This window comes from Podarcis vaucheri (genome assembly GCF_965113315.1).
Source record: "Podarcis vaucheri genome assembly, chromosome: 7".
Lineage (NCBI taxonomy): Eukaryota > Metazoa > Chordata > Lepidosauria > Squamata > Lacertidae > Podarcis > Podarcis vaucheri.
In genome coordinates this window covers 1,917,368-1,933,266 of record NC_138765.1, presented here as the reverse complement: position 1 = coordinate 1,933,266, position 15,899 = coordinate 1,917,368, and the positions used below count along the sequence as shown (strand labels likewise).

Below are 15,899 nucleotides of genomic sequence, written 5' to 3'. Positions count from 1 at the left end.
AAATGAGAGTAACCCTGAACCATTTTTAGGAAAAAAACACTGTACCTATATACCAGAGAAGCATGTATGGAACTGGAGTTGTTTGTATGTAGCAGGAACACACACACACCCCAATCATTCAGTTTGTACAAACTCCACACACTCACACTCACACACGACATATGCCACACTTCTGTTATAAATTCATTGAAAAATCAACCATACATCGGATTTGTACTGTTCCATTTTTATTTTACTCCATATGACAAGATAAAAAAATTCCTTCCAGTAGCACCTTAAAGACCAACTAAGTTAGTTCTTGGTGCATACACACTTCTTCAGGGAGACCCCCAAGGAGGAGGGCTGAGGGGACCCCCTGGGTGTGGGGGGCGGAGGGAGAGGGAGGAGCGTAGGGAGACCCCCAAGAAGGAGGGCTGAGGGGACCCCCTGGGTGTGGGGGGCGGAGGGAGAGGGAGGAGCGTAGGGAGACCCCCAAGAAGGAGGGCTGAGGGGACCCCCTGGGTGTGGGGGCGGAGGGAGACCCCCAAGAAGGAGGGCTGAGGGGACCCCCTGGGTGTGGGGGGCGGACTGAGAGGGGGGCAGAGGGAGACCTCCAAGAAGGAGGGCTGAGGGGACCCCCTGGGTGTGGGGGGCGGACTGAGAGGGGGGAGTGGAGGGAGACCCCCAAGAAGGAGGGCTGAGGGGACCCCCTGGGTGTGGGGGCAGAGGGAGACCTCCAAGAAGGAGGGCTGAGGGGACCCCCTGGGTGTGGGGGGCAGACTGAGAGGGGGGAGTGGAGGGAGACCCCCAAGAAGGAGGGCTGAGGGGACCCCCTGGGTGTGGGGGCGGAGGGAGACCCCCAAGAAGGAGGGCTGAGGGGACCCCCTGGGTGTGGGGGGCGGACTGAGAGGGGGGCAGAGGGAGACCTCCAAGAAGGAGGGCTGAGGGGACCCCCTGGGTGTGGGGGGCGGACTGAGAGGGGGGCAGAGGGAGACCTCCAAGAAGGAGGGCTGAGGGGACCCCCTGGGTGTGGGGGGCGGACTGAGAGGGGGGAGTGGAGGGAGACCCCCAAGAAGGAGGGCTGAGGGGACCCCCTGGGTGTGGGGGCAGAGGGAGACCTCCAAGAAGGAGGGCTGAGGGGACCCCCTGGGTGTGGGGGCGGAGGGAGACCCCCAAGAAGGAGGGCTGAGGGGACCCCCTGGGTGTGGGGGGCGGACTGAGAGGGGGGCAGAGGGAGACCTCCAAGAAGGAGGGCTGAGGGGACCCCCTGGGTGTGGGGGGCGGACTGAGAGGGGGGAGTGGAGGGAGACCCCCAAGAAGGAGGGCTGAGGGGACCCCCTGGGTGTGGGGGCAGAGGGAGACCTCCAAGAAGGAGGGCTGAGGGGACCCCCTGGGTGTGGGGGGCAGACTGAGAGGGGGGAGTGGAGGGAGACCCCCAAGAAGGAGGGCTGAGGGGACCCCCTGGGTGTGGGGGCGGAGGGAGACCCCCAAGAAGGAGGGCTGAGGGGACCCCCTGGGTGTGGGGGGCGGACTGAGAGGGGGGCAGAGGGAGACCTCCAAGAAGGAGGGCTGAGGGGACCCCCTGGGTGTGGGGGGCGGACTGAGAGGGGGGCAGAGGGAGACCTCCAAGAAGGAGGGCTGAGGGGACCCCCTGGGTGTGGGGGGCGGACTGAGAGGGGGGCAGAGGGAGACCTCCAAGAAGGAGGGCTGAGGGGACCCCCTGGGTGTGGGGGGCGGACTGAGAGGGGGGAGTGGAGGGAGACCCCCAAGAAGGAGGGCTGAGGGGACCCCCTGGGTGTGGGGGCAGAGGGAGACCTCCAAGAAGGAGGGCTGAGGGGACCCCCTGGGTGTGGGGGGCGGACGGAGAGAGGGGGAGGGAAGGGAGACCCCCAAGAAGGAGGGCTGAGGAGACCCCCTGGATGTGGGGGGCGGATTGAGAGGAGGGAGCGGAGGGAGACCTCCAAGAAGGAGGGCTGAGGGGACCCCCTGGGTGTGGGGGGCGGAGGGAGACCCGCAAGAAGGAGGGCTGAGGGGATCCCTGTGTGGGGGGGCGGACGGAGAGGGAAAGGGCCCCCCAAGTCTGACTCCAGAGCCTCCAAGTCCAAGGGAAGGAGGCGCCTGTCTCCGGACCCCAGCTTGGCCCCCCAATTGAGGGCTGCCCCCGGGAAGATGGGGGGCTGGAGGGAAGACGTTTCTCCCTTGGGGGGATCTGGGCTTCCTCTTCCTCTCGAGGAGGCTGCTTGGAGCAGGCGGAGACTCCTGGGGAAGCCCCGTCTCCCTGGCGCGGGGTCGGGCTCCGAGGGGGCTCCGTGGGGCAGCGGGGAGAGGGAGGGCTGGGATGGCAAGGGTTAAGAGGAGCAGAGCTGGAGTCCTAGACAGGACAGGAAGTGAAGGCGGAGTGGAGATCCTCCCTCCCCCCTCCCTCCCTGCTTTCTTCTTCTCTCTCCTTTGCAAAAGCCCCTCCTGGACTCGGGTGAGTCTCCTCTCCCTTCCCCTGAGGGTGCAATGGGGAGAAGGGGGTCCCAGGGGGGCAGGGAGGGGGCATGGGGGTTCCTGTTCAGATCATGCATGGTGGGGGGAGACCCCCAAGTCAGGGAGCAGAGGGGCCAGGGAGGGGCCACTTCGCAGGAAATAAGCAGCTCTGCTCTTCCTTGGGATCCAGATGCTGCCTTCATTCTGGGGGGAGGGGGCTTTGGGACAAGGAAATAAACCCCCTTCAGAGGGAGGGAAAAGTCACCTTTGGGAACTGAGGCTGCAGCCAGAGGGGAACATTCCCACGTGGGCGGAGCACAGGGAGAAGAAAAGCCCCTCTGCATCTCCAGCACCACTTCCTGTGTCCCAGATGCAACAACACATGTCTCTCCCCTGTCGCTCTCCACACCCACGGCTGGCGCTGTTACCTTCCAACAACTGGATCTCACTCCCAAAGACACACTCTTCCATGGTCTCCTAAGACAGATGAAAGCCGACCAGCCAACCATTCCCTCCCCTCACAATGCACAATGGGGCTTCCCCTCCCCTGAGGTACCATTTTAGAAAATGGGGCCTCCGCTACCACCGCCGTGCGATTTCTGTTCTTATCCTGAAGCAAAGTTCTTAACCCGAGGTCCTATTTCTGGGTTAGTGGAGTCTGTAACCTGAAGCGTCTGTAACCCAAGGTACCACTGTACCCATCAATTAAATACACAACAGAAAAGAACAGAGCAACGTGTAGAATAATATCATCTTTATTCTCCCTTTTCCCCTTTGGGTCCAGTGTGCTTTGAAGACGTAGCTGTTCCTTTCACAGAGGAGGACTGGGCTTTGCTGGATCCTGACCAGAGAGCTCTGCAGAAGGAAGTCAAGGAGGAGAATCCTGGGATCGTGGCCTCTCTGGTAAGGCTCCCTGCTGGATCATAAGATCAGTTTTGAAATTCCATACAGATCTCTGAAGGACAAACCTCCTCTATTTTGAGGGAGCCCCATAGCGCCGCCTACAGCATCTGAGATGTTAACACACCCACAACTCTCCATAGAAGATGCATCTCCTGTTCTGTCTGGGAATATTCTTCCACCAGTCCTGCCTTTTCAAACCAGGATGAGGCTGCTCTGAGCTGCCCAGGCCTTCTTCAATGTAGGCTTCAGAGATCTTAGGGACGTGGAGGTACATCCTGTCTAATTTTCTATTTTCCCTTTCTGCATCTGTCTGTTTTTGGTTGAGCAAAGAAATGACTGAGCTTGGAGATGGAGCGGATTCCACAACTGAGCCAAATTAAATCCATCCCTGGAAAGAGCCAGGCTTTTTAAATCTCTAGTTCCCATAAATAAGTTAGATAATACCAGCCAAAAAAGGCAGTAACTCCCTTCCCTTCTTCCTCTTTCACAAGCAGTCATTTGCATTGTTCAGTCATTTAAGGCTAGGATGATGATGATTATTATTATTATTATTGCTATTATTAAAGATATCAGGAAACTTGATGAGGAATTAAGGGGAAAGACAGTGTTGACCCAGAGTAGTTACAAAATGTATGTTCTCTCCCCGAGTGCCACAGACCCTCCAAAGAGAGCTTCTCTGAAGAAAGCACAAGCAAAAATTACTCAATTTTATGTGAATAAGGAAAATGAGGAGGTGGCTAAGAAACAGCAGGAGCCAGATCCTATTACTGACCTTATAGGATCTCTCAGCAGCTCTAAGGATGAGCAGAAAGAGGTTTGGGGCCCAGGCAGCTCAACTGCTAAGTCATCTCTGGCACTGAGACCAGGAGCTCAAGCGACTCAAGGCCAAATTCAGGCTAAACAAGTAGAGGAACTAATCTGAAAGCAAATTTCAAAATTAAAGCAAGTATAAAAGACTGCTACTCCCAAACTTCTGGGACCAAAGAGGGACTATCAGTCATTGGGTGGCTTGTAGTACTAAGAGAGGACATGGAACGCATAAAATCCTTTTTGGCTGACTGTAATAAAGTTCTTACCATCCTGATAGGTACTTGTAGAACCTTCTGAATAAAATCTAGCAGAGTCTGTGGAACCAGATAATACAACAATTTCTCTTTCCCTACCATTAAAAATAGATCAATAAGGGAGGTTTGATTCATCCACATGGCAAAAGGAGGTCTAAAAGTACAAAGAAGAGCAAAAATGTTAAAAATTTTAAAAATAGTGCAATATTAAAAAGTTGACTTGAAAATACTTTTTAACTTACTTAAGAGCAGCTCATGCTCTGGGTCCAGACAGAACACTAAGAAGCTTGAACTATGCTAGAATCTGCACACCAGATCCCTATATCAATATGAAACGATATGCAAGGTTATCAAATGCTCTGATGTCCTGTCAAAAGCCAAAACCAAACCAACTAGGGAGAGGGTTTTCATAAAAAGGAATTGGAAATGGGTGCTGTCTCAAAATAAGCTACTTCTCTCAAGCTACCCTAAGCCTTTGGGAATCTTGTCACAAGAGGAGCGTAAAGTTTGTGAATATGGTGTCTAAGCAGAGAGAATATCTATGGAGGAGTGGTGTATCAGTCTCAAGATTATTCAGAAATGTGGCATCACCAGCTCCTCTGCTTCCACATTCAGCAACACCTCCAAAAAGTCCTCAATCCAAGGCAGACTATTATCCTTTAGTTGACATATACTCTGCAGGTGACAATCCTGACTAGTCAGCTGACCTGGACCCCAAGGAACCCCATAAATCAGACAGCCCAGGGTCCTTGCACTAGAGAAATCTGGGGAAGGACCTACTTGATAGAACTGAAAAGAATGGATTGCATGCCTTCTGTGCTCTGCCATAAGAAGCCCAGAATGAAATACTCTCAGATTGGACCTCTGACGTTCCTGCCTATTGAGTTTGAAGAAGGAACACAAGGGCTCATGCAAGTAGAACTTGACCCTTTGTGCTCCAGATCCAGCCCACCAGATATTCCAGCATGAGTTGAATTGATGGGCTGAAAAGCCACCTCCCCCCACCAGCAGGTTAATGAACCCTCTTTCCTACCAATTGGAGATGAAAAGCTTCCCCAAAGATTTGGTCCCCATGCAAGAGGCAAATATGGCCACAACGCCTGCCTGGCTTGCGATGAGAGAGCTCAAAGATTGTGAACTGGGCTCTGCATACAAAGAACCCAGCATGCAGGCACCTACAGCACACGTACAGTGGTACCTCGGGTTCCATACGCTTCAGGGTGAGAACAGAAATTGTGCTCCAGCGGCACAGTGGCAGCAGGAGGCCCCATTAGCTAAAGTGGTGCTTCAGGTTAAGAACAGTTTCAGGTTAAGTACGGACCTCTGGAACGAATTAAGTACTTAACCTGAGGTACCACTGTAATAGCTACTCTGCTATTTTCTGCCCATGCTCTGGAGTTGCAGTTTTCAGGCTTAGGGACAGGGTGGTGACTGGTTTTTGCACCATGTTCTGTCCATAAGCCTTACGAAGTGGGGTGATTAGCAAATAGGGGAAATTGAAACTACTGGAGAGGTTTAGAAATGGGGCTTCTGATGAGAAGGGGCTGCCCTATTTGTGCTTCTCCAGGGGCAGGAGAATATCTAGGGCAGGAGAATCCTTGCAGGGCCTCTGAGGCTCCCTTTGCTTCTTCCTCTCTCCCAGGACCCTCCAGCTTGTTTTGGCTCATTGACTCCTCAGGAAGGATAAAAGGGACAGATCCTGCAACCCTAGTGAGGATGGAAGGGGGAAGATGGACGGTTGACCTGGTCAGGTTGTCTCCTGCATCCCTCCTCTCAACCTCTGAGCATTCCCTCCCAGGGACCTCTGAGAGATCTGGTGAGTCCCAGGGGAGGGGAGATGGGGACATGGAGGGATGGAGCCGGAGAGGAATTGGGGCTTGCTCAGCTTGGGGGTGGGGGGAGGCAGGCAGGCGGATGGAGATGGAGAAGGGGAGCACCTTTTCGGGCTCCCCCACCTGCCTGCCTGCACCTTGGTCCTCTGCAGGCAATTTGAGCTAGGAATACATCACAGCTCCCCGGCCAACACGATGTATTGGCAGCTCAAAAGGTCTAAAACCAGTTCTGTGATCTGAATGCCCTACCAATCTCTGACAACTCACTGATCCATCGCACAGCACTGGACTCCTTAAAGGAACCTGATCCTGCTGTGCAGTGTGAACTCAGATGGGGCCTCCGTGTGTTGCCTTTTACTCTTCTTTTTGTATAACTTTTATTAACTTTATAAAACAGGGAAGATAGGAATAATAGATGATACAAATATGTAGGCTGAGTCTGTATATCTCAAACATAGCAGAATAAATTTGCAGGAGTATCTATAACATATAGCTCATCATTAGTGGTCAGTGTATGAGTCCTGGGTCCATGAATTGCTTTCAACTGAAAGAAAAAAAGGGGAAACAGGAGAGCACAGAGAACATTCAACATCGCAGAGCCAAATGCCTAGACTGGAGCTCTTGTGGCCGTTGTGCTTAGATTAAGTGAGTAATAGTCATTTTTCCTCTTCTGTTACCAATGAAACAATACAGAGTTGGTCTTATCATGAAAATGGGAGGGGGGGTTCAAAGTGAAGAAAGAGATTTACGTATAAATTTAAATATTTTCCTGTTTTAATTTTTTTAATTATTATTATTTTTATTGGTTTTCACATATTACTTTACAATACAGATGTACCAAAGCCAACACCATTTCCTCCCCATCCCCCCATACATTTACATTTCTATTTCCTCAATCCATCATATTATCCTTTTCTCCCTCCTCCCACTTCCCTCTGCCCCCACTGGATTTCCTCCACATTATACAATTTACAATAATCTTTGCATTCTACAACCTTCTCAAATCATCTTCATATTCTTATTATCTTTCCTTACTAATTTTTCTTCCATCCAGTACTTCAAATTTTAACCTAGGCATATTAGCGTATCTTTCCTTGAACAATATTTTGCCATATATTCATCAAAACATTTCCACTTGGTTGTCAAACCTCTGCTTAAAGACCTCCAAAGAAGGAGACTCCACCACACTCCTGGGCAGCAAATTCCACTGTCGAACAGCTCTTACTGTCAGGACGTTCTTCCTAATGTTTAGGTGGAATCTTCTTTCTTGTATTTTGGATCCATTTCTTCTTATAGCAGTTAATTTTGCCCGAATTAAATATTCATTTAGTTTACAAATCCATTCCTCCTTTGCGGGTATAGTTTGTGGCTTCCACCGAGCAGCAATCACTATTCTAGCAGCTGTACTTGTGGAATGTAATGGCGTCCGCCACACTTTCCTGTGCCAACTCTCTGTGCCAGCTGTGAGACTTAAGCTGTCTTCCTGGCTCCAAGCCGAGTTTCGCAGCAGCGGTCGTGCCTTGGGTGGGTGATAAATCCAAGGCTGCACGCAGGCTTCTTGTTCATCTAAGAAGTCTTTAATCACTGTACAGAAAAACATCATAAATCAACCTGGAGATCGAGCGGACATCTCCTCGGCTCGACAGCTAAAAACAAAAGTAATTCACACACAAAGAAAGATTCCCGTATGTGAACAAAACCACAACTCAGAATGTGAGACGTCACAGAGAACTGTTTAACCCTGTAAGTTCTGATTCTCCTCACAGTACTTGCATATAGAAAAATTCTCCCCTCCCCCCGTGGTATCTCTTCATCTATCAATCCAAGGAGATATGTCTCTGGTTTCTTTGTTATTGATATTTTCAACATCTTCTTTAGTTCTTCGTGTACTACTATCCAAAATTTCTTAATTTCCTCACACCTTCACCACATATGTATTGTTGTTCCTATTTTTCCACCACATCTCCAACAGAGTTTGGATTTCAATTTGTATATCTTTGCCAGCTCAACTGGCGTTAAGTACCACCTATAGAAAGAACATCTTTACAAAATGTTCTTTAATTGTATATGAGGCAGTAAATCGTATATCCTCTCGCCAGAGTTTCTCCCATCACTCTAGATAGATAGTATGTCCGAGATCCTGAGACCGTTTAATTATCGTTTCTTTCGCTTCTTCCTCCATCAATTCCCAGTCCAGTAAAAGATTATAGGTTTTGGATAACAATTTCTTGTTGTTCTTTATCACTGTGACTTTAAATTTCAAATCTTCTTTCGCAAATCCTTTCTTTTGATCTGAGTTGAATATACTTCTAAGTTGTATATATTGCCATCTGTCAATTTAAATTTTGACCAACCAGATTGAGATAACTTCTGATGGGGAGTGTTCAGGTGAAGATGTTGCGGTTTGTTTCGCAGACAAGGCGTGGACGTTGCTGAATCCTGACCAGAGAGCTCAGCATAAAGAGGTGAAGGAGGAGAATCGTGGGATCGTGGACTCTCTTGGTAAGGCTTCCTGTTGGATCATAACATGTTGTGATTGCAGATGGAGTGGATTCCATGATTGAGCCAGAACAAAATCCATCCCAGATAAAAGCCAAGCAATATCTCAGTTAATACCAGAAAACAAAAACAGTGAAACCTATAGGACGGCCTCACATCTCATTCTCTTCAGATCTTCCTCTGTCACAAGCATTCATTAACATTGTTCAATAATCTGGAGCTCCCATTTCCTCCTGAGACTCTAATTAGCATCTCTCTTCATTGCAGATGGTGATGACTTAGAAGGGAAGAACAAGGGGGAGCACAACAGAATCCACATAGCGGAGAAGTCATATAAACATTCAGAGGGTGGAGAGAACATCCGTCAGAGCTCCCAGTCCAACTCCCATCAAAGAAAGAGCTTCATTCGAAGGAATAGCCTCACTTCACACGAAATAACACAGAGTAGGGAGAAATCGTATCAGTGCTTGGAGTGTGGAAAGAGCTTCAGTCGGAAGGATTGTCTCACTTTGCATCACAGAATTCATACAGGGGAGAAACCCTATCAGTGCTTGGAATGTGGAAAGAGCTTTCGTGTGAGTGGTGAACTCACTTCCCACCAAAGAATTCATACAGGGGAGAAACCCTATCAGTGCTTGGAATGTGGAAAGAGCTTCACTGATAGCTCCCATCTCACTTCCCACCAAAGAATTCATACAGGGGAAAAACCCTATCAGTGCTTGGAATGTGGAAAGAGCTTCAATCGAAAGGGTCATCTGACTTCTCATCAAAGAATTCATACAGGGGAAAAACCCTATCAGTGCATGGAATGTGGAAAGAGCTTCAGTCAAAGGGGGACACTCACTTCCCATCAACGAATACATACAGGGGAGAAACCCTATCAGTGTTTGGAATGTGGAAAATGCTTCAATCGAAAGGATCATCTCACTTCTCATCAACAAAATCATACAGCGGAGAAGCCCTATCATTCCTTGGAATGTGGAAGAGGCTTCAGTCATAGCACCAGTCTCACTTCCCACCAAAGAATTCATAAAGGGGAGAAACCCTATCAGTGCTTGGAATGTGGGAAGAGCTTCACTAATAGCTCCAATCTCACTTCCCATCAAAGAATTCATAAAGGGGAGAAACCCTATCACTGCTTCGAATGTGGGAAGAGCTTTCGTGTGAGTGGTGAACTCACTTCCCACCAAAGAATTCATACAGGGGAGAAACCCTATCAGTGCTTGGAGTGTGGAAAGAGCTTCAGTCAAAGCACCCATCTCTCTTCCCATCAAAGAATTCATACAGGGGAGAAACCCTATCAGTGCTTGGAATGTGGAAAGAGCTTCAATCGAAAGGGTCATCTCACTTCTCATCAAAGAATTCATACAGGTGAGAAACCCTATCAGTGCATGGAATGTGGAAAGAGCTTCAGTCAAAGGGGGACACTCACTTCCCATCAACGAATACATACAGGGGAGAAACCCTATCAGTGCATGGAATGTGGAAAGAGCTTCAGTCAGAGCTACTCTCTCACTTCCCATCAAAGAATCCATACAAGAGAGAAAACGTCTTAGTGTTTGGAATGTGGGAAAAGATTCATTCATTGCCCACCAAATAATTTATACGGGGTTGAAAAAGGGGTCCCTCTCAAAGGGGGCTGCAGAGAACCGACGGATTACAACTTTGGAATATTTCACACAGGAAACCACATCAGCTTGCATGAACTTTTGTCATATATGGATTTATAAAAGTGAAGGTGAATCTTTGATCTTTGTAATCTTCCCTTAGGGCTCAGGCGGAGCAAGCTTAGATTGTAGAGGAACCGAACAATTATTAACTGTGAAATCTATCGCACAGTGTGGTCTCTTACAGAAGATTCTTCGGTTTGGGGAAATATCAGTCCATTAAAATACATTACATGTGTCTTAATTTTAACTAAACAAAGGAAAGCTGGAAGACAGCCCAGAGTCCTGGAAGGTAAGACGGTGGAATGAAATAGGGCCTTCTGAGGAGGGACTGCACCGAAAACAATTGAGGGACAACAAGAAGAAGAGCACAATTTTCATCATGCATGTTAATTTACATATAGATCTGTTAAATATGATGAAAGTTGCATACCAGTGGCTGTCAAGATAAGATAAAGGATTAAGATTGGTATGATATTGGGAATAAATAAAAGAGAGAAAAGTAGGAACAAGAACAAAAAAATAAAATAAACCTCATCAATCTTTGACTTTTGTCTTCTGGGTTTCCCAGTTGTTATTCTGTCTCTCACAGCTACAATAAACCTACCATTAATATTGTGGACTAGGCATTTCTTCATCAGAGGGCAAAAAAGCAAATTTAGCAGGGGATCAAATACTTTCTCCTCTCACTCTTTGGCCAATTGGTGCAAAAGAAGGATAGAACTTTTTTCATGTATGCTACAGCAGCAGGAAGAATACTCATCGCAAAGTATTGGAAAACACAAGATCTACCCACCTTGGAAGAATGGCAGATGAAAGTGATTGACTACATGGAATTGGCAGAAATGACTGGCAGAATTCGAGATCAGGGGGAAGAGACGGTGAAAGAAGATTGGAAGAAATTTAAAGACTATTTACAGAAATATTGCAAAATTAATGAATGCTAGAATGATGTTGGATTGAGGTTAAGTGGTTTCTAGCTGTAATGGTATAAAAGAATATGAAAAAAATAATTGGATTTTTAACAGGTAAAAATTTAATGCTACAATATATCTAGATTAAAGATCAGGATAAAATAAGGAGGGAAAGGAATTGCTGAACTAATAAATTGAACTGGAATACAAAAAAGGGAGGTATGAGGAGGTCTGGGAAACAAGTAAATGAAAGATAAGTGACAAAAAGTTGGAATTGTTTTTAACTGCTTTTTATTTTGTATTTTTTCCTTTTTCATTTTGTAATATTGTGAAAACTTTAATAAATATTTATATAAAAAACAACAATAAATACTCCCCCCCCCACTCTATTTGTTTACACTCACACACACGCCTGGCTCTGGTTTGGATGAGGCGTGAGAGACGGAGGCTCTTTACTTCTAGAATGGCATTTCCACGGCACCTCCTTTCATAGAATCATAGAATCATAGAGTTGGAAGAGACCACAAGGGCCATCGAGTCCAACCCCCTGCCAAGCAGGAAACACCATCAGAGCACTCCTGACATATGGTTGTCAAGCCTCTGCTTAAAGACCTCCAAAGTAGGAGACTCCACCACACTCCTTGGCAGCAAATTCCACTGTCGAACAGCTCTTACTGTCAGGAAGTTCTTCCTCATGTTTAGGTGGAATCTTCTTTCTTGTAGTTTGGATCCATTGCTCCGTGTCCGCTTCTCTGGAGCAGCAGAAAACAACCTTTCTCCCTCCTCTATGTGACATCCTTTTATATATTTGAACATGGCTATCATATCACCCCTTAGCCTCCTCTTCTGCAGGCTAAACATGCCCAGCTCCCTTAGCCGTTCCTCATAAGGCATCGTTTCCAGGCCTTTGACCATTTTGGTTGCCCTCCTCTGGACACGTTCCAGTTTGTCAGTGTCCTTCTTGAATTGTGGTACCCAGAACTGGACACAGTACTCCAGGTGAGGTCTGACCAGAGCAGAATACAGTGGCACTATTACTTCCCTTGATCTAGATGCTATACTCCTATTGATGGAGCCCAGAATTGCATTGGCTTTTTTAGCTGCCGCGTCACACTGTTGGCTCATGTCAAGTTTGTGGTCAACCAAGACTCCTAGATCCTTTTCACATGTACTGCTCTCAAGCCAGGTGTCCCCCATCTTGTATTTGTGCCTCTCATTTTTTTTGCCCAAGTGCAATACTTTACATTTCTCCCTGTTAAAATTCATCTTGTTTGTTTTTGCCCAGTTCTCTAATCTGTCAAGGTCGTTTTGAAGTGTGATCCTGTCCTCTGGGGTGTTAGCCACCCCTCCCAGTTTGGTGTCATCTGCAAATTTGATCAGGATGCCCTTGAGTCCATCATCCAAGTCGTTGATAAAGATGTTGAATAAGACCGGGCCCAAGACAGAACCCTGTGGCACCCCACTAGTCACTCTTCTCCAGGATGAAGAGGAACCATTGATGAGCACACTTTGGGTTCGGTCAGTCAGCCAGTTACAAATCCACTGAGTGGTAGCATAGTCAAGACCGCATTTTACCAGCTTCTTTACAAGAATATCATGGGGCACCTTGTCAAATGCTTTGCTGAAATCAAGGTAGGCTACATCCACTGCGTTCCCTTCATCTACCAGGCTTGTAATTCTGTGAAAAAACGAGATCAGGTTAGTCTGACATGACTTATTTTTCAGAAATCCATGCTGACTATTGGTGATCACAGCATTCCTTTCTAGGTGCTCACAGGCTGTTTGCTTAATGATCTGTTCCAGAATCTTCCCTGGTATTGATGTCAGACTGACTGGGCGGTAATTATTTGGGTCCTCTCTTTCCCCCTTTTTGAAAATAGGGACAACATTTGCCCTCCTCCAGTCTGCCGGGACTTCGCCTGTTCTCCAGGAATTCTCAAAGATGACTGCCAGTGGTTCTGAGATCACATCTGCCAGTTCTTTTAATACTCTTGGATGCAGTTCATCTGGCCCTGGAGACTTGAATACATCTAAACTAGCCAAATATTCTTGTACTATCTCCTTAGTTATTCTGGGCTGTGTTTCCTTTGCTGAATCATTTGCTCCAAATTCTTCAGGTCGGGCATTGTTTTCTTTATCGGAGAAGACTGAGGCAAAGAAGGCATTGAGGAGTTCAGCCCTTTCTGTGTCCCCTGTTTGCATTTCACCATCTTCTCCTCTGAGTGACCCCACTGTTTCTATGTTCTTCCTTTTGCTACGAACATACCCATAAAAGCCTTTTTTGTTGCTTTTAACCTCTCTAGCAAGCCTGAGTTCATTCTGTGCTTTAGCTTTTCTGACTTTGTGTCTACACGTGCTGGCTATTTGTTTGAATTCCTCTTTGGTGGTTTCCCCCCTTTTCCATTTTTTTGTACACATCCTTTTTTAATCTTAATTCAGTTAAAAGTTCTTTAGATAGCCACCCTGGCTTCTTTAGGCACCTTCCATGTTTCCGTCTCATTGGTATTGCCTGTCGTTGTGCTTTTACTATCTCCCTCTTAACAAACTCCCAGCCATCATGAACTCCCTTTCCTTTTAGTATTGCTGTCCATGGGATCTCACCCAGCACTTCCCTAAGTTTTATGAAGTCGGCTTTCTTAAAGTCAAGAAATTGAGTCCTAGTATGCTTGGCTGCTCCTTTCCGCTGTATAGTAAACTTCAGAAGAGCATGATCACTCGCGCCTAATGATCCTTCCACATCTACCCCACTAACCAGGTCATCAACATTGGTTAGGACCAGATCTAAAATGGCTGTTCCTCTTGTTGCTTCTCCCACTTTCTGGACAATGAAGTTGTCTGCAAGGCCAGTGAGGAATCTGTTTGACCTTATGCTCTTGGCTGAGTTTGACGTCCAACAAATATCCGGGTAATTGAAGTCCCCCATTACTACTATCTCCCTTCCTTTTGCATGCTTGGCCATCTGTTCCAGGAAGGCATCATCTATGTCCTCCGTTTGGCTTGGGGATCTATAGTAAACTCCCACAATGAGGTCTCTGTTATTCTTCTCTCCCTTAATTTTGACCCAAATGCTCTCACTTTGGCTTTGAGGTTCTAAATCTTGGATCTCTTCACAGGTATACACATCCCTGACATATAACGCCACTCCTCCTCCTTTCTTGTCTGGTCTGTTTCTCTGAAATAGATTGTATCCCCCCATTATTACATTCCAATCGTGGGACTTATCCCACCAGGTTTCAGTGATGCCTATTATGTCATATTTAGTTTGCTGTACCAAGAGCTCAAGCTCATCTTGTTTATTTCCCATGCTTTGCGCATTAGTGTACAGACATTGAAGTCCATTAATCATTCCCCCGTGTCTCTTATTTAAGGATTTTTTCCTCCCACCACTAGGTCCGCGTGCTGTTTGCTCCATTTGGTCTATGACATTTGGATGATCATCTTCATTAATTGATAGACTCCTACCTTCAGGAGCACTGTCTCCCTCCCCCACATTAGTCAGTTTAAAGCCCTCCTGATGAGGTTTCTGAGATTTTTGGCAAAAACATTTCTCCCAACCGTTGTGAGGTGCAGCCCATCACTTGCCAGAAGTCCATCTTCAAGAAACTGCAGTCCGTGATCTAAGAATCCAAACCGTTCCTGTTTACACCATTTGCGAAGCCAGCTGTTCACTTCCACTATTTTCCCCTCTCTCCCTGGGCCACGTCGTTCAACTGGGAGGACAGACGAGATGACAATTTGTGCATTTAGTTGCTTCAATTTCCTGCCGAGAGCCTCGTAGTCTCTTTTGATCTTCTGGAGGCAATTGCTTGCAGTGTCATTGGTTCCCACATGAACCAAGAGGAAGGGGTATTCGTCAGTGGGTTTTATGATTCCTTGCAGTCGTTCAGTTACATCTTGGATCTTAGCCCCGGGGAGACAGCACACTTCCCGAGACATCTTGTCAGGCCCACAGATCACTGCTTCTGTTCCCCTCAGTAGGGAATCCCCTATCACCACTACACGCCTCCTCTTGGGTTTGGTCGGGGTTCTTCCGTGAGCTGTCCGTTCCAAGGTCACCTGCACATTCCCTGAGGACTGACTTTGCTGCTCGTCTTCATATACCTGATCGACTGTAATGAGGGAGAGATCCTCAAATGGAGTCTGCTCTTCGTCTTCCATGCTAGGGGAGAGGACCTCAAAGCGATTGTGTATTTCTAAACAATCAGAGTGGACCCTGGGCCTCCTACTTCTTTGAGTCACGTTTCTCCATATATCTGGCTCCTGTGTTGGTGAACAAGCCTCCTTCTCAGGGGAGTCCCCTGTCTCCTCCTTGGTGGGGACGGTGTGCTCTGTTGCTTCCAAGAAGAGCTCCAGCTCTCTAATTCTTTGGAGCGTAGCTACACGTTCCTCCAGTTGCTGGACTTTGTCTTTTAAAAGGGCAATCAACATGCAATTGCTGCAGGTAAAGCTGCCTGCAACCTTTGGCAAGATGGCAAACATTGCGCAGGAATCGCAGGCGACTGCAGCTGTTCCCTCCCCTTCCATCTTGAGATCGTGTTGTTGGGGGTGGCTACAGAGGTCCTCCATCAT

At 47.5% G+C, this 15,899-nt stretch overlaps 3 protein-coding genes across 3 annotated transcripts in view; 2 read left to right on the top strand and 1 right to left on the bottom strand.

Moving 5' to 3' along the window:
- Nucleotides 1-15,899, top strand: part of LOC309536741 (uncharacterized protein) — a 209,261-nt gene that overhangs the window by 177,198 nt on the left and 16,164 nt on the right. The window lies entirely within an intron of this gene.
- Nucleotides 1-15,899, bottom strand: part of LOC309537630 (uncharacterized protein) — a gene marked incomplete at its 3' end in the record, with an annotated part of 45,121 nt that overhangs the window by 27,707 nt on the left and 1,515 nt on the right. The gene's annotated exons all lie outside the window — the stretch shown is intronic.
- LOC309536847 (uncharacterized protein) lies at nt 3,230-11,036 on the top strand. The gene is made up of 4 exons (XM_082231205.1): nt 3,230-3,354; nt 6,061-6,234; nt 8,666-8,752; nt 9,017-11,036. The coding sequence occupies exons 2-4, from the start codon at nt 6,135-6,137 to the stop codon at nt 10,303-10,305; spliced, it is 1,476 nt and encodes a 491-aa protein (XP_082087331.1). The 5' UTR covers nt 3,230-3,354; nt 6,061-6,134; the 3' UTR covers nt 10,306-11,036.

Bases quoted from the DNA above. Each gene is read 5' to 3' on its own strand.
- LOC309536847 (XM_082231205.1), top strand. From the start codon at position 6,135: ATGGAAGGGGGAAGATGGACGGTTGACCTGGTCAGGTTGTCTCCTGCA. The intron at 6,235-8,665 runs GTGAGTCCCAGG...TTTGTTTCGCAG, and splicing joins AGGGACCTCTGAGAGATCTG to ACAAGGCGTGGACGTTGCTG. The intron at 8,753-9,016 runs GTAAGGCTTCCT...TCTTCATTGCAG, and splicing joins TGGGATCGTGGACTCTCTTG to ATGGTGATGACTTAGAAGGG.